The sequence below is a fragment of the Falco rusticolus genome, chromosome 1 (assembly GCF_015220075.1).
Source record: "Falco rusticolus isolate bFalRus1 chromosome 1, bFalRus1.pri, whole genome shotgun sequence".
Lineage (NCBI taxonomy): Eukaryota > Metazoa > Chordata > Aves > Falconiformes > Falconidae > Falco > Falco rusticolus.
The window spans coordinates 82,053,288-82,077,970 of NC_051187.1; the positions used below are offsets into that span (position 1 = coordinate 82,053,288).

At 35.2% G+C, this 24,683-nt stretch overlaps 1 protein-coding gene across 1 annotated transcript; it reads left to right on the forward strand.

The window, feature by feature from the left end:
- Positions 1-1,047: 1,047 nt before the first annotated feature.
- RNF212 (ring finger protein 212) lies at positions 1,048-23,138 on the forward strand. Its single transcript, XM_037387498.1, has 12 exons — positions 1,048-1,159; positions 2,756-2,817; positions 6,815-6,889; positions 9,853-9,909; positions 13,182-13,240; positions 15,391-15,455; positions 15,545-15,614; positions 16,411-16,456; positions 17,775-17,838; positions 19,653-19,725; positions 20,502-20,698; positions 23,101-23,138. The coding sequence occupies exons 1-12, from the start codon at positions 1,048-1,050 to the stop codon at positions 23,136-23,138; spliced, it is 918 nt and encodes a 305-aa protein (XP_037243395.1).
- The last annotated feature ends 1,545 nt before the right edge of the window (positions 23,139-24,683 follow it).

The window sequence follows — 24,683 nt, forward strand, 5'->3', positions numbered from 1 at the left end:
CTGATATTTGGTGTAAGCTCCTAAATACATCCCAAGGACAAACTTAACTTATCTCACTTACAACACACTGGAGCTTTTAAACCAAAAGGACAGGCACCATGTCAGAATTTATAAAGCAGTTGATTATACTCAAACCAGCACTGAGACATGGAGCCCTGACTATAGCTTGAGAGTGCTTCATTCTTTATCTATAATAACAATTAAATATCTTTGCTTTGATGAAATGTTTTCAGGCTCCTTCAAGATTTTTAATTAACTCTATAAAGCAGAAGCTGAACCACAGCTCTTCTGGGAAGCACTTTGGGGGCAGTAGTCTTTATGAAGTTAAAAGCTGGAGGTTCTTCCTATACAGGCTATGGCTCTGTCAAACCCAGAGCTACAGCCTGCGCTGCAAGAAGGTCTGTAAGGGAATTTTCCTCTAAAATTTTCAGCAGGGAAATTAGTAAGCCCTGGGGGGTTTTTTTCAGTCTAAGAAAGAAAAACCCAAACACCTCATTTTGCTCTTTTTTTTTTTTCTCACCAAAAGAAGCAACAACAAACCTGTGACAGTAAATTAGTAAGCTTCCCAGGTTCCTGTGTTTTCTAAAAGAGTGAAAAAGCACTATGGTTTTCCACACACCTGCTGTCCGTTTGGCAGCCCCTGCTGTGTGGCCACCTCATGGATGAGGAGGAGAGGGCTGGGGGTGAAGCGCCCACCCGCCCGGGTGGCTGGTGCTGTTCAGTTGCCTGCTTTGGGGGAAGGGGAGGGTGATATCTCTCAGACAGGACCCCCTGCGTGGGCCCCCTCTCCACTTTGGTAGTGGAAGGGCCAGAAAAAAACCCTTTTTTGGGGTGTGAGAGTCGAACTCTGCTGCCCTCTGACATCCATATCCCCCCCCCCCCCCAGGGTCTGAGGCGCTGCCACCCCTCACCTCAGGGCCCGGCAGTGCCACAGGCTGGAGGGACTTGGCGAGGGAGGCCCATAGGCCTCACCCCGGGGGCAGCAAGGAGGGGCAGCATCTGCCCCAGCCACATGCCCCCTGCCAGGCCCTCCTGCCCCTCCACCCCATGGCCGTCCCTGTGTTTTGTAATGCCTGCTTCTGTGAGCCCAGCAAGCCCACCCCACGGTTCAGCCTCACAAGCTGCGGCCATGTTATCTGTGAGATCTGCTTGCAGAAAGGTAATGGCTGCTGCAGGCCCCGGGCGGCCCAGCCCTCTGCTTCAGGCCCAGCTCTCTGCTTCAGTGGGTCAGGCAGTGCTGGAGTGCACACATTTCTGACTTGGAAAAAAGAAAGGCCTGACCATTTCTTCTTGTTAACCAACTTTCTAAATTCTTGCTATCGATTTTCTTTAAATAGTAAAACCACCTGTGTCTGCCTCCAGATGGCTCTGGCTGGAGCAGTGTGGCTTTGAGAGCAAGCCTCAGACACAGAGAACTGGAGGCTTTAATAAAAGTTGAGTCTGCATGCTGATGATCCATGATTGCAATGTCAAAAAGACAAGATAGGATTCTGTTCTGTGTGATTTTGGAAAGGGCATGCTTTTTCATTAGTGAAAAAACAGTCTGCAAAACATAGGACTTGTTTATATTTTGCTAATAGTCTATAGACTTTTTAAATCTGAGTGTTGTCATGGAACACTAGAAGATTTTCAGCACCATTAGGAGGACTGGAGGTGATGTTTTGAACCTCTTCTGTGTTTTATGTAACGCCTGACTCATATTCTGGGATTCCTGTGATGTGCTTAGATGAAGATCTGTGGAAAAGACAGCAGAATAAGGAAGTTGCTTTTCAAAAGAAAAAAAAAAAAAGCAGATAAATATCAATGTTTTTCCCTTTGAGGTCATGCCAGACACCCTGTTTTTTGTAAGGGCACACAGAATAAATGATCGATCTGTATTTCACAATTAAAATCTTTTAAATAAAAGTTTTCACAGGGTTGCTGTTGAGGAGAGAGGGTCATAAAATGCAGCCTCTAAATACAACTTTCAGGCTCCTAGAAACCTGAATGACAGCTTTCCTTTATGCCCTTAATATTGTTTGGCAGAACAAAACCTGAGACATTATACATTTTTTACTATGAATTCAATAATAATATAATCAGTTTTAAAAGGTATTTACCTTTTAAAGATGTTTATAAATGTTAATAGTTGGAATCCTTAGAAAGGAAGCAGCTAGCAAAATTGCCAATTATAAATATTGTAGTAATATGCATTTACTAGAAATATTTGCTATTAATTTGCAAGTAATCAAAGAGACATTTTAATAAATGATAACATTTTAAAAAGCTATTTGATTAATTTTTCACTAGTAAAATTCACAAGGTAAAATTAGTAATTCTTTGAAGTTAAGGTTTCATATATTTTATTGAGAGAGCCAGACTGGGCTCCACTCTAAAAAGTCGTGTATCTGGTTGACTCTAACTCATTAGTGCACTTAAGCATACGTTTAATTAAACCGGGCAAGTAGTCCTATTTAAATCAACGGAACTAAAAGTCACCTGCATTCAGTGACACTAATGATATTCATAAAATCATTTACATGAATGCTTATTTGTAGGAATAAGACCTGATGACATTCACATGCATTTTCCCTGTGCAACTGTGTGTAATGGTTATAGGATCAAATTCTTTATTCATGTTTATTTGATTTTCTTGTATAACTTGCAGATTCCCTCCACAAGCTCCAAACAGAGGTTTAGGCATTAAATTCTATTAAAAATGCATTCAATATCTATTCAGTTTGATGTATATTTTAAACGTGTCTTTACCTTACAGGCAAAAAAGATGAATGTTTGATCTGTAGAACTCCTTGTCGTACATTAGTCCTTTCAAAACAGGTAAATGAAGCTTTAGTATTGTATTACATTAATCTGTAGTTTGCTTAACAGCTGAATTATTTGCATGTGCAAAATACTTCCCTTTTATTTGCCAACTGTGACATGAATATTTACTGATGATAGGTTGGTAGACTTAGATACTTATGCACTATACAGCTTTTAGTTTTACAGATTTCTTCAAATAAAAGTCTATTGAGACTTTCCAAGTTTTCAGATTCTGCTGGACTGTAAATCACTCCAACCTTTTCAAGAAACACGACTAGCTACTGTGTAACATCAGTGGCTACTTTCAAAATGTGGAAAAATGTCTATTGACTTTGTCATTTGTACATCAGATAAAGTGGATTGTAGTAAGTTGTTTCATGTAATGGACTGAATTGAAAATTTGCATGGTGGCACATCAATGTTTTTCAAGTGTATTGGGGTTTTTTTCCCATTTTCTCTTAAGCTCAACTGTTTTCCTCATGGCTGTGTGATTAAGTGAGGATCTGAAATACTGTTTGGAATTTTTGTTATTCACTAGAGAATGGATAGCTTTTGATTCCCTTTCATGAGAAATCATTAGAAAGATTTAATTTTCACATTTCTCCCAGGAACCAGCTTCTCCTTAGCTGATTTCATAAATGGGTTGTGAAAACATTTATATGTTTTCCGTGACAACAGCTAATACATGAAGTCCTACAAGGCTACAAGGCAATCATGTATGTGAAATAGAGGACAATTTGGGACTAACCCTGAAGAGGTAACCTTGAAGAAGGCCATGATTCCTCTAGATATGTTTAAAACTGAGCTGATGTATCTCTAAATACAAAAATCTTTACCTCTGCATACTGTATATATAAAAGTAAAAAACCATAACATTAGATTTCATATTTATAAGCACAGACTCTTGCAGGACTGAAACAGGGTGAAGAAGATTATGTTACCAAAAATAAAAAATTACAGCAAAATAACAGAAAGCACACATAATACAAAGGAATAACGCACACAGTAACCAAAAAAACCTAAAAAGCCTCTCATAAAACTTCTAAAGGAGGTATTTTAATAAGCTTTCAATATCAGCCTACCCTGGGTAGAATTTTTGTTATTAATTTCAGTCACAGAATGATTTAGGTTGTCAGGAAACTCTGGAGGTCATCTTGTCCAAAACCTTGCTCAAAACAAAGCTGATTTTGAAGTTAGATCAGTCTTTTCTGATTGGCATTTCAACAGAACTTGATAATTTTCTTAAAAAAAAAAACCAAACCTTGGAGGAATTTAAAAATGCAATGATTGGGATACTAACAAAAATTTCATTAGAACCTGCCGCTGTTCTGGAGGACTGGAAGGAAACAAATTACCATATTCTTTTAAAAAAGACATTAATGATGATTGCTTAGCCTTGATTAAGAACAGATAAAATGATTGGAATGATAATTAAAGATGCATATAAAAAAGTCATGGCTCTATAATTCAGGAACCAGAGTGGAAATATACCTGGTAACCTTTATAAGCCTGATGCTATGGAAGAATTCCCAATGAGTAGGAGGTCCTATAAATGTGTTAGAACTCCTCATTAAATTGTATATAGGGGCAATCAACATCTACACTTTAAATATTCTCATCCTTACAGTAATGCATGCTTGTCACCTTTATATCTTATGATCCCCACTTGCTTTTTCCCAGAGGATGCTTAAGTGTTATGAGAAATCAGAATCTCACTGTTCATCATTTCAGAATATCATCTTAACATCTGCTACTCCTCCATGGAACAGATAAAATATAAACAGAGTTCTACAAACCTTTATTTCAAAGAGTTTACATCATCAATGAAGCTGGTTGGTTTTTATTATTTTCAGATCTGATAAGTATTTACAGCAAGGTCATTGCTTTGTTAGGACCCTAAATAGGTTTTTAGAGCTTGCCTCCTATGAATACATCTTAAAGATGCCAAATGTATTTTTATAAGTACATTGGTTTTTCTAGATGACTTTTTTTGTCTTGTTTGTATTTTCTTTACTTAAATACCATAGACAGACTGTGCTGTCTGTCTATCTGCTTTCCTCTTTCTCTGCCTGCCAATTCACCTTAACCCTGTGGAAATTTTTGAATGCTTTGGTTAATGTCAACCAAATTCAAAAGAGCAGAGGAACTCTCAATTATAATTAATTTCCTCCTGTGAGTTCTATAAAAATTAGTAGCTGGGGAAAGCAAGGAAAAGCAGTTTAGTTCCCCTGGTGAGAGAAATGCATGTACAGCTCATCAATAATCCAAAGTGCATTTGGCAGCCACATACACAATTCCACAGTAACCAAACAGTGCATGCCATCTTTGCTCAGATGAATTGCTATACAGAACATCAAAGTAGCTGATGTCAGATTATGGGGAACAAAAGATGTAAATCTGTTGCAAATCCAGGTTATTAATTTAGCTCCTCTCATAATTATTTTTCATACATATGAAACTCAATTCCTTCTTACTATTGAAAGTATGTAATATAAACACACATTGAATGTAGGATTGACAAATACAGCTGTTATTTAGTCTTGGATATTTGACTTCCCAGTAGTGTTATACTATTTCTGGAGTAGGTAGAGATATTGTCTCTCTCAATGTTTGTGCATTTCGAAATGGACCAAAGCCTAATTATTTTTTATTTCAATGCAATATTTTTAATTTAAGTGATAGCACTTATCTTTCTATTTTCTTAGTAGTGTAGAAAACTGTTGCTTCATTCACAGGTACTTATTTCTTTCAATGATTCACCCTTTTTAATTTTTTCAATTTTTTAAACTTTTTGAGATTCTTTAGTACTTCTGTGATTAATTTAGATTTTGCCTGCAACAGTTTCAGTTCTTTTTGACTGGATTTTGAAATGTGCTTCCTTACATAAATGATACCTTTTTTTCTGGCACAATCTTCTTTTATCATCTAGGTATGTTGGGATTGCTTTTGCTTTTTCATTTAACTTTTGGCTAGTTGTAAACCTATCTTCAATTATACAATCACAATATATCAAAGAGAACATTCCAGTTTACAGTTTACAGGTAGATGAAGTTTGGTTTTTGTGGGGCTAGATTCCTCATTTTAAAAAGCTGTTTACTGTTACAGTAGAAGGTAACTGAAATGTGATCACTGTTAGTTCTTAATATATAACTATTTGAGCTTAATACTATAACAGTTGTAACTATTTACTTGTTGTATTTTGTTTGGTTTTCTAATGAATACATTGGAAATACATGTACACATGTATTCTGCATTAAAGTAGCAAATAAGTTATCTACCTTGCTATGTAGATTTGAGTAGATGTCCAAATGTCACTATAATTCTGAAATTCACATTATATTTTGTAACATTTCTTTCTCACCATAAATAATAAATATATCCTTATTGCAATGATAGCTTAGGTACAGGGCACTTACTCAGCATTTTCTAAAAATACAAGTGGCCATTTGTGAGGCTACATCATGATCTCTGATTAAAAGTCTTAGTCATAAAATACCTGAAAAATTCACCTGCCATTTTAGGGCTTTTATTCTTTTGCTAGGATAGCAGTTTGCTGTCTAAAAGGCAGGAGAGATAAAGGGATCCTAGTCAGCATTGGAACTATTCTAAAAAAAGGACTTTCAAACAAAACTGATTAAAAGATGCATCCATGTGGCTGGGGATGGTGAGAACCAAAAAGCCTGGAAAGGACTGCCAGAAATTTGGCTGTTGGTCTAAAGATTCCAGGGGATCACAATATCCTCCTTGAATGTCCTCTGGAAATTATTTCTTATTTACAATGAACATATATGTGTGTAATGTATTTAAACAAAAGCAGAAAGCCTTCCAGATGGTTAATAAGGGCATTAAATGAAACTGGGCTTGTTGTCAATTTCTGTATCATCCTACTCTTGATCTGTCCATTTTCTATTTATGTATATTGATCAGTTTAAGGAATGCTTCACAACATGCTTTATTTAATATAACTTGCAAATGAAAATGCTAACCTTGATATACTTTCTTTCCTTGGTAGACAAATCCTGATATTCAATCACTGTTCATGGGAATAGATACGTTATGCAAGAAATATGCAAAAGAAATAACACAGGTGAATCTGCCCTAAAAGTTTTTAACTCTATGAACTAATCAGCAACTTCTAATGATTTTTGTATAAATGAGAAAAACATATGAGTGAATGCTTGAAAATTAATGTATGCCCATTACCATCTTTACTCCCTTAATTCCACAGTTTCAGAGTTCTTAAGAAAGCATAAATTATTCATCACAATCACTGCTTCTGTTTTCAAACTCTCTCTGAGGACCACTACTCTGGTTATTTTAATAGTGTAAAATCACTTTCAATGTCATGCAATGAAAAATTAGATCTGCCAGAACCTTAAACATGCCCAGATAGTGTGCCCTAATCACAGCAATAAAAAGTTACACAGTGAAAACCTGAGCTGGCTAAAATCCTGAGCTGAATTCTTTGTCTCTCCCTTCCTTCTTTCCCCTCTTTTTTTTTTTTTTTTTAATCAAAACAGCTATGTTTTTTCAGATAAATGCAATGAATGATTCCAAGGTAAATCCAAGGTAAATTTCCTCCCTGCCTTCTGTAAACTCCAGGCAGGATCCCTTCCTTCAGGCTTAGTTTCCAGCCCAGAGCTTTAGTAGCTGTCTGTGTTAAAAGTATACATATAAACTCCCATTGTCTTCTCATTTTCTGCATCTTTTAATCTTGGCTTTGGGACCCATCCTTGTCCTTGTCCTTCTTACTGAGCATTTCAGTGGTGTTTTCACCTGCTTTAGGTTGAACTGTAGTAGTACATTGTCCCTGAGCCCACCTGCAATCTTCATTGTATATTTTCACCTCCCCTGGACTGGTACTTGTTTGATCTTGTGGTGAGCTTCCTGATCCAGCAGAAAAGTAACCCAGGGAAGATCACCTGCTTTCTTCCATGGTGATTATGGATTCACATTTGCTCTACTCTATGCTTTACAAACTTCTCCCAGGCTGAGCATGGTCCCTCTCCACACTCCTTTGAAGATGTATACAGGTGACACAATGTAAACAAGAAGCCTTCCTCTGTCCTTCCATACACACTTTTTAACAGCAGGTATGATGATCAGCAGTTATTCTGAAAACTGAACAGATTTAGACAGCTATACTGTGCACCACACAGGAATACAAACTTCCATAATATGTCAAAGAAAGGAAACAGAGGACATGATGTCAAAAGACTAAGGTGGGTTTTCCATAGTCTGAGATAGCCTATGGGAAACATATTAAAGTGTAATTAGAGCATTAAGGTATGTTCAGAACTTCTAACAGTATCAAAAGACATAAAAGCATCTTGTGCTCTGTTAGGGCAAAAGTTTGTTACAGAATCAAAGGATCATGTGGGTTGGAAGGGACCTTAAAGACCATCCAGTTCCAACCCCCTGCCATGGGCAGGGGCACCTTCCACTAGACCAGGTTGCTCAAAGACCCATCCAGCCTGGCCTTGAACACTGCCAGGGAGGGGGCATCTGGGGCTTCTCTGAGCAACCTGGTCCAGTGTCTTGCCACCCTGACAGTGAAGAATTTCTTCCTAATATCTAATCTAAATATATCCTCTTTCAGGTTAAAGCCTTTACCCCTTGTCCTGTTGCTACCTGACATTGTAAAAAGTCACTCTTTAGCTTTCTTGTAGGCCCCCTTCAAAAGCTTTTGGTGGACATTTTCCCCCCATTTAATCGTCAAGTTGTTTTCTGAATATTTAGCATCTATCACATACTATGGAAGGGAGATCCACAGGTTATACACTGTGTGATGATGATTTCCTTTTTTGGGTTTTAACCTGCTACCTGCTAGTTTTATTCAATACTCTCGAATCCCACTCTAGAGGAAAAAAATGTAACCATTCCCATGCACTCCATCTGTGCTAATCATTAGTTTTAGACTGCTAATGCATCCCTTCTTCAATAGTCTTTTTTTTTCAGCCATGAAGACTCATATTCTATGTGGTCATTCTTTTACTAAAGCTCTTAAATACCTCTGATTAATCTGAACTGTTTCCAGACCTACTATATCCTTTCTGAGATGTTAAGCAGACTCAGGATATTGTACCATACATTCTTAAAGTGGAATAATGATGGCCCCTATCCTATTCCTTTTTTTAACCACTTCTAAGACCTGATTTACTTTTTTGAATGGTACTGAGCACTGAACTGACATTTGAACAGATATGTCCTTTATAGACTCAAGACCTCATTTCTGAGTGGTGGGAGGCAGCTTAGAGCCATTATTTTCTGAGTGGCTGTTTCTTCCATCAGTTCTTCTGAAGACATTTCTGATCCTTTGATGAGTATTCAGTGGGAACTTCCCAGGCTCTTCTACAGTGAATAAAAGTAATCATTTCAATTAGATGCTCCGCTATGGGTTTATGTTCTCACGAATGTTTCTTCTTGGTTCTCTCTATCCCTACACATTTTCTGGCAGTTTTCTTACACGTGAGAAGAAAGATTTATTAGTAACTTGCCTATTTTAATTTGTTCCTCAAGCTCTTGTCTTGCTTACCTTGTATGTTTTTACTTTTAACCTGTCATAGTTTATGATCCTCATTTGGGCACAAGAAGTGCTTACACACCACCAGACAGTGTGTCTAACAATTATTTTTTAATTAACAGGATATTTTTACAAGGCAAGTTATAATTGCCAGTAAGACACATTACTTTTTATGTTGCCATTAATTTTATGTGTTTGCTTAGAACTAACGAATAAGAAACACCGCAGCTAAACTGGCTTTCTGATGTCCTTTACTTTGTTAGACAACACAGTGTTAAAACACAAATTCAGTGAAATAAATCTACCAGTTCAAGGGTAGGCCATACTAGATCAAATGAACGTTATAATACTTTCTTTATCAGTGATTATAACTTAGAATGTTTTGTCACAGAGGATTTAAAGAAGATATGTTAAATGCTTATTAAAATATAGAAGAATTTGAATACTGTGAAGTTGTTCTCCACTTTTTTGCTGAGGTTGTGTGAATATTACTAGGTGAAGGCTGATAGAACTGTATTTATTTTTAGATTTCAGAATTTCAAGAAAAACACCGTAAACATTTATTAGCATACCACAGGCAAAAGGTAACTCTAATTGTGATTTCTTATTTTCATTGCTTATATTTGCCTTGTTGCTTTGGTTTATTTTTAGAAAATATGTAGAGGAATGAAGGCAGTGGGTTGATTAGCATTGATAACATGCAGCTGTGGCCTTGCCTCAGAGGCAGTGGGTTGATTGACATGGATGATGTGCAGGTGTAGCTCATTCCTGATAAGTAGTTAAATAGCCCTGAGGATGGGGAGGGAAGGATGGGTTGGGTCGGGTCAAATGGAGAAAGTGTAGTGTGGCCTGACCTCTGGAGGAAGGAGATACAGCACAGACAGTAGAATTGTGACCAATGGTAAAGCCTCATTGCAGTCTACTAGTTTGATTGTGCTGCAACAAAAATATATTCACCTTTTAGTGGAATACTTACCATAATTTATCAGTGTTGCTTTGTTTCTGTCATTATAAATACCAGTTTTTAGTTGTTTAAAATATCTGAGGACTTTATCAATTATGTTTTGTATTATTTTATTAAATAATAAAAGGGTTTATTAAATAAAAACAGATTGTAGTTGTGGGGTGGCCAAGATTACATGGACAGTCAAAGGGCAGGGAGAGAATAAATGAATTCACTGTATGGCAAGCTGTGGAGGAGAAAGTGGAAGAGGCAGGGAGAGACTGGTACTCAGATTATAAACCTAGAGGAAAAGAAGACTAGGGCTGACACAATAAATGAGAAGCTTGAGCAATAGAGAATAAGACTAAGGCCTAGTACCCTGCATTAGGGGTAGCTCAATAGAAGGAGCAAAATTAATTATTCTGCAGAGAATATGTACTGAACTTGTGAATATGCCTCTTCCTCTGTAGGTTGGAAAGAAAATTTAATTTTCATTTCTGAGATGCTTCTAAATGATAAAATAGTTGGCTGTTTCGTTCATTTCTAAGGACATGGTCAGGTACATTACTTACAGCTGCTTGGAAATACCGGTGAATCGACACATCAGTAGGCGCCCTATGTATGAAATGACAGATGGAAACTCATATTGTTGGTCAGTTGTCTGTTTTGTGTGTGAGGAGAGCATCTGATACAGTTCTTTCAAGGTTCTGCCCTGCTTTCAAAGCCAGGCAATGGAGATACCCTGATTTTATTCCCCTTTCTAATGTATTGTACTAACTTGAGATAGTAAAACTGAAACATGCAGGCAAAGTAAAATCAAGTTCTTAACAGAATTTTGCATAAATAGAAATGTTATCTCCAAAGAATCTGTGCAGAGTGTGGATACTTTTTGATGGTAAGTTTCTAAGTTATTCACTGCTGAGATATTCATTTAAGAGTGGTTGTAAAATACTCAAGGACACTGCTTGACCTAAGGAAGGTGTTTAGGTGACAATACAGAAACAGGTGAAGATTTAGTTCGTTGCTATTTCAATGGCATGCTGTTTTGGGTGTTTCTGTTGTGTTGTCCATTCTATGAATTTGTTAGTATTTTAAAACTACTTGCATTGGATTGGGGTCAGAAGAGTCTGGTTGTCTGAAATACGCTGTATGCAGCTATGGCTAGCACCGGTGAAGCCATTTTGGTAGAGAAATGGTTTGACAGTGAGGCTGAGGTGAGCAAGGAAGAGTAGAGTTTCCCTGTGCAATGATATACCCATCTCCTTCCTGTGAGTTTCAGTTAGCAATGCTCCCTCTTTCAGGGCTACAGGGGGGAGTCTGAAGGAACTGGGGAAGGCTAGGTCACAGCTGGCAGAGGCACACAGGATGAAAGAGTGGGAATAGATGCTCACACTCAGGGTTATAATCTCCATTTGAGTCTTCCAGCCACTGGCTTTGAGATAAAGGTGAGTGGGAAAAGGACAGAGCAAGAATGATTTACAGTATAATCAATTTGGCAAATGGCCAATCCCTGGGGAGTTGAGGAAGCACAAATCTGCCTGTGACACAAGTGTTTCTTCCTGCCACTCTCCACTCTGCAGATCTTGGCCTTTGGAAAAGGTGAAGTACTGCACGAGGAAATTCACACCCAGGCTCTCACACTTGCCCATCTTTGTGGTCTCCTTTCTCCTTGTCACTGTCAACCAACAGCTCTTATGACCTTGATAGAAACTTCTTTATTGTTATTTCTATGAGTTGTTCAGATACTGGGGTACAGATCATGGTGTGTGGTGTGGGCACTTATGTCCTTATTCCTGGCAAGTCTAGACCCTGTGTTGTGCTAGGACCCAAAGGTGTTGAAAACCAAATAGTTATTCACCTTTAAGGTGTTTTGGCCTTAAAATGACCCAGTCTTGCAGAGTGACAGGGTAAAGTACACTCTTGCTGACATCTGTACTGGTTACTTTCTTAATTAAAACTAATTCTCACGTCGAGGAAAAAAAAAAATACAAAAAATCAGATCTTATGTAAATTTGATTTTGTCTTTAATCTGCTTTGCAAAGTTTTACATCTGCAAAAAGAGAATAATATTGCCCATAAACAACATGATTTTATAAAGGTGTATCAGGTAATGATATTAAAGAATTCAAATAATATTATGAGGAGAAGCATGAAAAGTTAACATGAAAATTTATAATTTGTCTTCAAATCAAAATATGAAAAGTGTGAAGTAATGAAGGACTAAGGTCACACAATGGTAATTAAATATAAAATATAGATGCAGTATTGAGACTATTGAATGAATTTTTACATCCTTCATAAAATATAATGTATGATCATGTAATGGAAGACTGTAAAAAATACACATACTAGGGAGCTGACCTAATGTTCTTGACCTTAATGTTCTTTAATTTTGCAAGCTCGTAACATTCTTTAATGGAGATATTTTTGGTTGTGTCTATAACATGAAAGGAAATACTCTTCACATGAGCGTATTACAAATAGATACTCTAAAAAATTGAATAAATTTTGAATCTGAAATGACAAATATAGGAAAATGTTATCTGGTATTTTGTATAGTTACTGGTATTTTTCCAAATAATTCCATATTAAAAGGCACATTACTTTTATAGCAGATATGGAAAAGAGGAAGAAAAATATAAGCAAACTATTTTTAGGCCCTTTTCTTAGTATTCATTTATCCAATATTACTAGCACACCTAACAAAAGGTAGTCAAACTAAGTCTGTAACTGCCAAAAAGAAACATTTTCAGACTGACTGTTCAATGGATCCATATAACAGCTATAGTCTTGCCCAATCTAAGATTAAAACCAAAAGAAAACAGCCTTTCAACACTTTAGAATACTGTTGTATGAAGATGAAGTTGTGTGTCACACAAATTGATTTTGTTTAAATCTATGATTATCTCACAGACAGTAAAGTTGGAAGAATCTCTCAAGAAAGTAACACAACAAATGCATCAGATACAACGGTAAGATGTTTAATGCAGCAAAAGTAAATGAGAAATAGTCTTTGTAATCAAACAACAATATGTTTAATTTGTAAAAATAAAAAAAGTCATGCTTTGTTTGCCTTTCTCATATATTGTGTTGTATAAATAGAAGAAGCATATTTTTACAGAAATTGTAAATTACAGTACAGTGATTTCTGTCATCAGGTCCATTTTCTTCACATTTATCAAGCCTGTCAGGAAGGAATCCTTTTATTTTTTAATACAAATAATTCAAAGCATTTACTTTAAAAATGAACTTTTAGAAATTCATATCGTACGTGTATTCTGTTTTAAAATTTTTATTTGCATTTACATGAACGTGTTTGTGGTTTTTTTTTAATAGGCTTTCCAGCATCAGCCTGGAAAGTACTATAACATTTCCTAGTATCTATCCCATTTACAAAATTATCAGATTTTTGTAACATGATTCTTATCTTTTCTGTTTCTAGTAGATATCAACTTGACTTATTTTAAATTAGTCTTTTTTCACAAATGCATCAGAGACAGCCAAGAGGTAGCTCATCATTATCTCCCTGCACATAAATTGATACAAATTAATCTTTTAATCTCATTTATTTCCAATTTATAGCCAAAGTTCTTATGATCCTTATGTGCATTCTGTGTTATTACTTTTAATTTAATTATATTTTATTTCAATTATTTGTTTGAAAATAGCAAATTTTTAAAGTCATTATGTAGTTCTCAATACTGATGTAACTTTCTATCTTCAGAACTTCCTGTCTTCAGGTTTCACAAACTGGGCTATCCCTGAGTCATCAGGGAGTGTATTAAACAGGATCAGTTGCAAGACTAAACTGAAGGGGACATCACTAGTAACATTTCTGCACTCTCTTCACCCTTTTCTGTTGTTTCCCTTGTAATACTATTTGTGCTATACTCTACCCAAATTAATTGCTCTTATCTCTGCTTTAAAGTCCACATGGCCTATACGGTACTCATGTTTAAATTGAATTAACACACAAAATGTACTATCTTACTACTGTTTTAAAATATCTGCTTACATAAAACAAATAAACAAGATATCAGACATCTACTGTGATCCACCTATGGTGAAATCACTACATTTTCTATATAACATTTGTTTCTATGTCCTATTTTATCCTACCCATTTTCTAAGATTTCAAAAACTACTGGCAAAAAACCCTAACAGTCTTGGTCTGCTTTTGCCTTTTAGTGAATATGGGTGTTAAGAGTACATAGTGTATAGTTACAATGTACTTCTCACTATGGATCTATCTTTTTAAGAGAAGCCCTTCATGAATGCCCCTTTATGAATACCAGTGATCAAGGATGCTGAAATCTCCTTAATAAGCCAGTTCATGAAGCCAGCAATTTAATTGCAAATTTTGTTGATCTTTATTCCTTTTCTGTGTTTCATCAGTATAGACTTTCTTTTGACTCTGATGTGCACCTAATATTGTAATATGGTCTCTTATGATGCTTAGTGTAATATGACTGAAAGCAAAAGAATGTGAAGGAAACTATGTAAGTGGTGGATTGTCATAGTTTATATATTTTTATCCACAGCCTCCTTTTTCTTGATTACATCTCAAATAAATAGCATCTTGGTTATACCAAATACAGAGTTCTTACTGAACTTCAGATTTTTCACAGTTCTACCAAGATAGCGTGAGCTAGGGCTTCTCCTTGCATGCCCAGTAGACATATTCCTCCTATTTATGGTTATTGGCAAAGCTATCAGTTTTACGTAGCTGTTGGTGAACAGCATAAATATGCCAACATTTCCTTTGAAAACTAGATTTTTTAAAGTTTGGGAAATGTATAGATCAAAACGAAACTTTTTGGCTCAACTGCAGTTAAGACTTGTATTTTAACATCTGTTGTTCCATAAAATACTTTGCCATAATGTTATCCTAAATTGGTATTCCTGGGCATGTAGTGACTGATAGAGACATTATGATATAAAGAAGAAGGTAATAGCTTATCAAATAGATGGTTATTTTGCTTCATGGTAAACAGTGCCGTGTTAGAAACAGCTAATGATGGATAAAATGCTTTGATTTTGTGCTTTATGGACCAGCTAGACAAATGAACTAACCAAACCAGCTTTCAATCTATATCTGTTGTTTCTTCTGTTTTCCCATTAGTATGAAGCCTCCTGAACAAACTACACAACTACCATTTTCCAGTACAAGTAGAAATCCACTTTCCAGTAAGAAGTGTTGGTTTAAGATACTGACTATGGAAAACTTATCACTGGATATAGCTATGTTCTAATATTAAATTTATTAATGACTTTAGTTCCTTCAAGAAAACAGAATGATTGTTCCTCATGTTCTCTTCATCCTAGTCATCCTTCTGCTTCTGAAATGTAGGTACAAATCTGTTGTCAATGAAAATCTTAACATAGACAATATGATATTTCATACACAAAACTATTTTTTTTGTAATGAATTTAAAATAACTTTTCTGATTTTGTGTTTTCTTTCTGCAAACTGTGTAAGTACAGAAGAATTGTGGAGGGTCTTATTTATCCAAGTGTACATAATAGCTACTTGTATACATTGCCTTTGTACTCACTGGAAAAAATTCTAAGGCATGATGCACCTTATCCTAAAGACTTTCTGGATAGATAGATTGATTAATTAATGAGGAACTCTTCCCACTGACTGTAGGAAAAAAATTAATGACTTGTACAGACACCTGTATGTACATCGTAGTTATCTGAAGTTAGATGGGATGAACTCCAGTAAGGCTGATTAAATTTATATAAATGGACCATACAGCTTGCTCAAGCTAACAGATTTCTATACCTGTGACTGTGGCTTTATTTTTTATAAAATATAAAATTTCAGAATGCCTTCATTTTGGAGAAAAGTGACAAATATATAAATATGCATATATATTCCAAATTAAATATCAGAATAACAATGCCGGTCATAAAATAACTTTCTCTGTAAATGTCTAAACCAAAGCTCAGAATCAATTAATAGTTTTTTCTTAATGCTACTGGGATTTGGAACAAGTTCTAAATACTCTTATGTGTTATGCATTATATATTATGCTTTTCCATTATTAGTAAAATCTAACATGAAAATATAATTTTAGTCATAAAGAATGTGTTAATTTTATGAGAATGTCATGCGTATTTTCACCTTTATTATAAGAATGGAGTCAATGGAGATTGATCCTGTACCTTCACCAATGAGGAAAGTAAGTGACGTTTGTATGTATGTTTACATAGATATATATATGCTTTTGATTTCTTGTGCTCTGTTAATATTGCAAAAAAATATGATTCCCCTCCCACATTCAAAACAATTCTTATTTACTTGCTGATTTCAGTTATGCTTGATTATTAGTAGAAGTCAGACACTCCTGAAAAAGGACCCAAAAGGGAATAAATCACAGCATTGATTTCTGGAGTTACATTCTCCACATGCCACATACAGGCTTTTACATTTCTGATGCTAAATTAAATGGCAAATTCTTGAAATCTCAGTATGTTTATATTATTAAAATGTTGTAACTGTTTCCAAAATGAATGTTATTAATACATGAAACTGAGAGTTGCAATTAAACTTAAGTTCTAATATATTAAGAAATGGAAATTTGTGTAAGGTTTCTACCTTTACTAGTCCTCATGTTGATGTCTGCAGTGCAGATCTGTGCTAGCATCTCAGGTTTTCCATTATAACCTACGAATTAGTATGTGTGATTCATCTCATTCTAAAGGAAACTTGTTGGTCTCATTCCTGTTTCTCTTCCTTGACCACAAAGGGAATTTTGGGGGATCAATCTGGGTGCAAACAATGCAGATATCTGAAGTTAGAAGAAGTGAATCACATGGCACTCTTCAGATCACACTGATTTTCAAAACATTGCTGAAATTTCATTTATGATGGATAAAAGTGTTTTGGTTTTTTTTTTAAGCCACAAATCAAGCCAGTCGTTATCTTTCACCTTTCATAAACAATTTTGTTTGCTGCTTGAGCAGGTGATCTTGCTTCCACCTATGCTCAGGAGCATCAACACATGTATAGTACCTTCATATGTTAAGAAAAAACTAGGTGTAGAAGCCAACGGTCTGAAAGCAGTGCTAGAACCTGATATTTGAGTAGGGAATCGCAAGCTTTGAATGACATCTCTAAGATGAGAAGAAGGCAGGAGCTTTTCACTGTATCAGTATTCTGATTAGGAGAGGTAACATCCAGGAACAGATACTAACTTAAGAATGGGATCTCAGCACAGAAAATGTGTCTGATATTTTTCTTATCTGAATGTGACAGAGAGGACTTCTTGGAATACAACTAAAAGACATGTACTCCCACCACCAACCACCCCACAGAGCTCTAAAAAATAATAACTTAATTCTAAGGTTTTGCATTTTAGGTTATGAAAAAAACTGGCAGCTGAAAGCACCAGAAATCTGCAGGCTTTACAGACCTTAAAAATGTAACAATATCACTTAAAGTATCTTCATTATTAACATACATATTACACTGTAATTAATACCTTGACATTCATTTAGCCTGAGACACCAACAGGTCCAACAAGATTATCATTAATAACTCCACCACAAGATGGACGTATGGGTGAGTAAAAGTAAAATTTATAACTGGATAACATTTGCATTACATTAAGAGGATTAATGAAGTAAAATGCATACATTAGCAATTTACTGAGTAAACTTGAATTGTGTTAAGGTATAAGGAACTTATCATGTAGACATCATTCCAGCAGATGGGAAATGGTTAAAAATTAAGAATGAAGTAAGTCTTCCTAGTACTGACCTACCCTGTTGTGTAAATAATTACTTGTAAACAAAATGATTTTTGCTGAGCAATCATAGCTAATGTTTGCAAAGAAAATACTGTAATGATGTGTATGGTTGAACAGAACAGGCATACTTGCAATATATGTTGTTGACCCTCTATTAACCTTCATAATTTGTTTATAGTTACGAGAAATTAACATTGTCCATAATGTCATGTTAAAAACCACATGAAAAGAAGGGGGGAAACAAAATGAAAGTAACAAAGGTATTTCATAAAAAGCAAGGTAATTAATTTGAGATCAAGAATTTCTTCAGAAAGGTGATTTATTTTTTTCTTTTTCACCATAGGACTAATAGAGTATAAGACATTTTATCTGCTTGTGCTTCCTTTCATTCCTGGCCTGTTGCAGAGCTTGGGTTACACTGATGTAAATAAGTCATGAATAACAGCCTACTGAAATTAATGCAGTCTCCATGAGTACTGTTTATTTGTGAGGAGTTCCCCAGAATTCCTAATGCTCTGCAAGTTGACCATTTACATGTCCATCTCATTCTTGATTTTACATTCAGCATGTTTCTGTAACAGTCCATTTCAGGCAGTATTTCACTTGGCTTCAGCAGTTAATAGAGTCCATCTCCAGCCACATAAGGAACTTTTAGCACTCTTGTATTTTCACATGGTGCAAATGTCCCAAAATGAAGACAAATACAATTGCAATGCAATTGTAATGAAGGAGAAAAAAATTGCTTTTTCTATGTTAAGTCTGATTTATATATTCAGATCCTTCCTAAATGCATGCTTACCTATAAATTTATGAATAACAAGATAGCAAGAGTTGAGGTCGACTGTTTTTTTATTGTGTCTAAATATAAATAGATATTTAATAGGATGATAAAATCATATGTAGAACAGTTATGTGTCCAGCACATTTCAGAATCAGCCCATGAAGTTTTGCAGTGGGCAAGACAGCATACTTGCAAAAGTAAGGGCAAGTAGAAACAGTGATTTACTGTTGCACTAAAGAAAGTTTCTCTCTCCGAGATGGACGGGGCAAAAAAGAACAGCTGAAGAGCTGGAGTACCTCAGCAGAGCTATCTTGATAGTCTAATAATAGTCTAATAATAGTCTAATAAATGAGAGAAGGTGAAAGAAACAAACATATATGTTTAATTTGAAAAAGATTTGCAGGAATGGTGCAATATTATGTTTTCATGACAGTTAAGCTCTAAGTAGGATTAATCTGTTAAGACTAAAGACAACTTTTCACCTTTACCCTCTGCTGGAGTGCTGCTGAGATCTATTGATAGTTTTCACTTTTGCTGGATCTTCCAACAAGAGGTACTGTAAGACAACTCATACCTCAGCAAATGTTTTGTCTGTGCTAAATTGTAAAAACACGTTATTAATTTTTAGGGGTATTTTAATCCTTTTCAAGTGACTTTATTTTGTCAGCCAATTCCTTATCTTTCATTGTCTATTGTAATTGTGCACTATTTTTCATTCTTGAATAAATCAATCATGAATTTGTCCAAAATAATGCACTTAAAGTACCAAACTTTGTTTCCAAAGCTCTCTCTTAAGTAAAACGGGTAATTCATGTTGGTCCTGTTTCAAAAATTTGATTCTTACAGGTAGTGTATCCTACAGAAGTTCTCAGTCATCTGGATTAATGTCAAGTCAAAACAGTAGGGCAGGATCCACAAGGTAATTAAATACCTTTCCAACATGTTACTGTCTCCTATTTTGTTTTCCATAATTTCTCTTGTATGTCCTGTATTAATCTGTACATTTAAAGGTTATATTCTATATCTGAAGAAATATTATTTTGCAGGCTAGCTATTACCTATACAAATGTGTTATTGTTGGAATCTTTTATTTTGAAATCACTTTCTTCAAAATTGTGCAGAGATAATCTGAGTTCCTGTAGCTGTGAACATATACAGTCATGGTGCTTTTATACAAAGGGTAGTAATTTTATAGTAGGGAAGTGCAACAACATGTCTGCTTTATAATTCTTCTAAAAATCAGAGATGACAACACAATATCTACACAAGAGCTATTCTTTGAATAACCTGAGCATCTTAATGCAGTGTGTAGCAGGTGTTTCAGGTTTTCAATCTGAACATTGAAAATGCCTCTAACTGTAAGAATTAATAACATCAAGAAAAATCTTGGAATGGCTCCAGAAAAAGTACTTTTGTTCTCTATGATCATTTAGCCAAAAATATCTTCCCAGCACAAATTTAAAGTACATAACAAAATACTTCTTTCCATCTCTGATTCTCATATATTTTCTCCTTCTGCTTTTTAAAATATGTAAAAATCCCAAAGAAGTGCAAATCTGATAAGGAATGTGTAGAACACAACAATTTATGGCATTTTCTATTAAAGTATTAGCACTATGAATTTAAGTGGTTTTGAAATCTCTTGTACTATGAAAGTAGCCTCAAATCATATCCATGAATTAATGTCATTAACAGAACCACACCTATAAGACTACCGCATAGTGGATGTTCACTTACGTCACCATCTGGATCACAAAGTAGCAGATGGGGGTCATGGGCTACTTCTGATTTCAGAACCCCTCCTTTGTATCCATTTACATCACCTTCCCCACAGCCATCTGTAACAAGACAACCAATCACCATCTCTGGACTTCTGCAAAGACAACATTTAGGCAAGTACATTTTATGAAATAACAACATTTAATGCCTCCTGAAAAATTTTCACCGTAACACATGCTTATTACTTATTCACTGGAAACAGCAAATAAGAAATAAATTAAGCAACACAAAAATGATATTTCAAACTTGGAAATAGGCTATCAGCAAAATATCAAAATGTTGATGTTTATGACCAGTATTGTGCCTTAGTCTTCTGTGTGATAGAATATTTGCTGTAAAAATATATTCTTGCTTCACCTCAGAATGATATTTTAAAAGAGATTTAAATCTGATAATGTCCATAATTGTTTTCTAGAGAAAGTATCAGTTCTAAATAAATCAACACATATAATAATTCGCAAAAACTAATCTTGCAACAAATGTCAAGTAAGGAGTGAAGAAAGACATGAGTGGAGGAAGTAAAGTGAACTCAGTGGGAGTCATAGCAAGACAGAGATAATAAACAAGAGTCCTTTAATAAAGCATAATAGTTGACACATGGGAAAGAAGGAGGAAAAATGTCTATAATGAAAAGAATGAATGGGAGACGGTCCCTGTGACTGAATTGTGTGTTCTAGAAAGTGGGTGACACTTGACATCTCACTATGTCCAGCAGAGAAAAAAATTAACATAAAAGGAAACTGCAATATTCTGAGAGAAAGAAGTGAAGTATTAGTCACCTGGTTATTAGGAACTAGAGAATATTAATGGAAAGGAGCAAATGAGTGAACTCATTCTGCAAATGAACAATGGATAGGGAATGAGCAGATGAAGAGGCAGAGAGGAGGAAGGAAGATGTATTAAGCAATAGGAAAAAAAGGTGAGGATATTAAAAGGGTTAGGAGTAGAAAAGGAACGCAGAACAGTGCATGGGACAGAAAAAAGGCTATAGAGGAAGCAGACTAAAGAATTTATTAGAATGGCGATAAGAATGCAGAATATTAGTGTGAAAGAGGAAGCAGGATGGACCAAAGGAAAAAGATGAGAAGACAGTAAAGGCCATTTTTTTCCTATGAAGCAAGAAAAGTAGAAAGGAGATGGTCTGGATAGTTAAAACAAACAGACCAAACAAAAAAGCAAAGAATAAGGAAATGTTGGGGAAAAAATTATAGAAGACAAAAGCTTTTTCTAGTCTTTTACTGTTATGTTTTATAAATATTGTTATTTATAGCATTCTACTTCCCTGTCATGTGCTCTTTACCTTCACAGTCTGGGAGAAAAGGCTTAGATTATAATTATGATCATTTTTTGCTTGTGATTTATACCATATTCTGTACAATATTAACGTAATTTCTTTTACAACTACCTATTATCCCATTCATAGATTTCAGGAGTAATCTTCCCAATTCCATGATGTCTTTTTTCAGTCCTAGTGCTGTTCTCTCATTTGCCATGTTTCCTGTCTCAACTTCACATTTCTTAGAGAACTAGCTGTCAAGACACCCACATAAATGTCCACAAGTGACAGTAAAAAAAGAGGTAGTCCATGGTATTATTTGCTGAGTGCAGAATAAGGCTAGCAAAAGTAGCTGAGCTGCATAGAGACCAGCCCAAGAAGGATATGGAAATGCACTTGGGCAGATTAATTCATAAAATCATGGAATCATGGAACAGCCCAGGTTGGAAGGGACCTTGAAAGATCATCTGGTCCAACCTTCTGTGAGAAAGGGAGCCTAGATGAGTTTGTCCAGCATCCTGACCAATCACATCTTGGAAACCTAATTCTTCATATTGTAGAGTTTATATCACAAGTGAAATCTTTGTTATTTACATTAAAAGGATAATTCACTATAAAGCATTTTTCAGTCCATATTAATAAATGTGACCTTTCTATTCCAAGAGTAACACATCCCAAGCAGTTTTGAGATCATGAAACTTAATGAAACCAAAACAAGACATTATAAGAAATTCACTCGTACTCAAGATATGAACGCTTATAGTTTGTAGAAGCTTACATCATAACTGGCTTTTTTTTTTGTGGAATTTGTGGACAGTGATACAGCATGTGAAATAATGCACAAACCTGATAGAATCTGTAAATACTGTAGTAGAAATCAAAGTTAAAATAAAGCAGCTGTATTGAACTTACATATTAGTCAACTTTGAGCTGTATGTTTACAGGTTAATTGCAGTTCATATGCAGAGCAATGCTTTTGGCATTCACTTGTGTAGCTGAAACTGGAATATAGCAAAAATGCTTTTAGGGAAAGAGAAACCAGTTCTTTTATATAAATACAATTATTATTATTTAGATTCATAAAAAGAGCTCCAGAAAAGTTCTCATCAAAATGTATGGATTTAGTTCTAATTGTTGATAATGGTTCCTTTCTCTCTTCCTTGAATAAGTTTACATGAATAAAGTTTTCCTTTAGTGTGACTAATTTTTTTCCCATTTGCACTTGTATTCTTATTGTAGGATCGACTAATTTTGGAGGACATTCAACAGAAAGATAAGCAAACATCTGTGAGTTGTTTTGGTTAATAAGCATCTGGAGAAGCCCTACACAGACTTCGGATATCAAACTATTTGTAATTTCTATGAAGTGTCAAAATGGAATAAAACAGCTAACCATTCAGCATTAATAATGTATTTAAAACATCACTGATCTTCCTGGTTAACATCTATGGTAGTTTTGAACAGGAGTACAAAATCCTTGTGCCACTCTTAGAAATTTTGGCTTAAAATATATCGTATAAATAAACAGTCTTTATTAACTAAATGTTAGAACGGAACATGATTATATTCAATGAGCATTTTTTGCTGTGAATGCATTGAGCTGCAGCAGAACTCTGTTTTTAAATTTTTGCATCTGTACAGGATTAGAAATGACCCTTAGTCCTAAAAAACAATTAATTTATGGATTTTTGATTCCACAATTCTAAACCTTGGTTCGTACTCAATAAATTATTTTGCTTGCACTGTTGTAAAGGGGTAAGGTTTGAGAGATATTACATTCTAGCAGGCCCTGCTGAGCTCATAATACATTATCTATTCCACACTCCAAGATATTTACCATCTGATTTAGGTAGAATGGTTTCTTCCCCAAATGGAATGAAATGGGGAAGCTGGGATGAAGAGATAAACCACAGTGGAGACTACCTTTACTCTCATACAGGAATAGCAACTGAACACTCTGAATGCAGGGTGCCAGAATGAAAACTTTTTCTTTTGAGAATAACTCTTAAGCTGGAATTCCCACCATTACTGTGTAAGATTTTGGTACGACTGAGTGATCAACTATGCACCTTTGTTTTGTTTCGGCCCTAACTTTACCTGGACTGTTTTAAAAATAATATAACTAAAAGCTGGCTTTTTGAGATAAAGTCCCCTGAGCACATGATAAATTTCTTTTGGGTTGAAATGTTTTGCTTGACCTAAGAGAAAAGTTAGAACAGAAAAGAAATTATAAAGGATTATATTTTTTTTTGTAATGCTGAGACAAAGTGGTTTAATTCACCCAGAAAACCAGAGTGAATGTATTTTCTTACTCTTTCTGTATTTGATTTCATTGTTCTTCTATCATCTCCCCAGTTAGATACTGTGATGAGTTTTACCGGGCAAGTGTGCCCCTTGAATGAGAATAAAATACATGGAGAAACAAATTTTATGAACATTTCTGGAGCAGGGGCTTCCACAACAAATTTTAAACTTCACATTTCCTTTATTTCAGTGTAAAACTGCTTTTTACTTTTTTACCATGGGAAAGTTTGTGTGTTTTCTCCTTCCCAATTTCTTATACTTCCAATTCTAGATAACATTTCTAAGTAAATTTCCTTTCAAGAAAAATTCCATTTGAAAGATTTAGTTTTACAGTACCACAGACATAAACAACTAAAGAAGTGGGGTGCAACTTTTTAGAATTCCTACTCTCCTTTAGTTCCAGATGAGTTAGAATAGCTTGAAAAATGAGACTAGTAAAAAATGATTGTTGGCTTCCTCATTAATTGTGCCCCAATGATTTTCTGTTTGTTTGGATCACAAGACAGTATTCTTTTTAA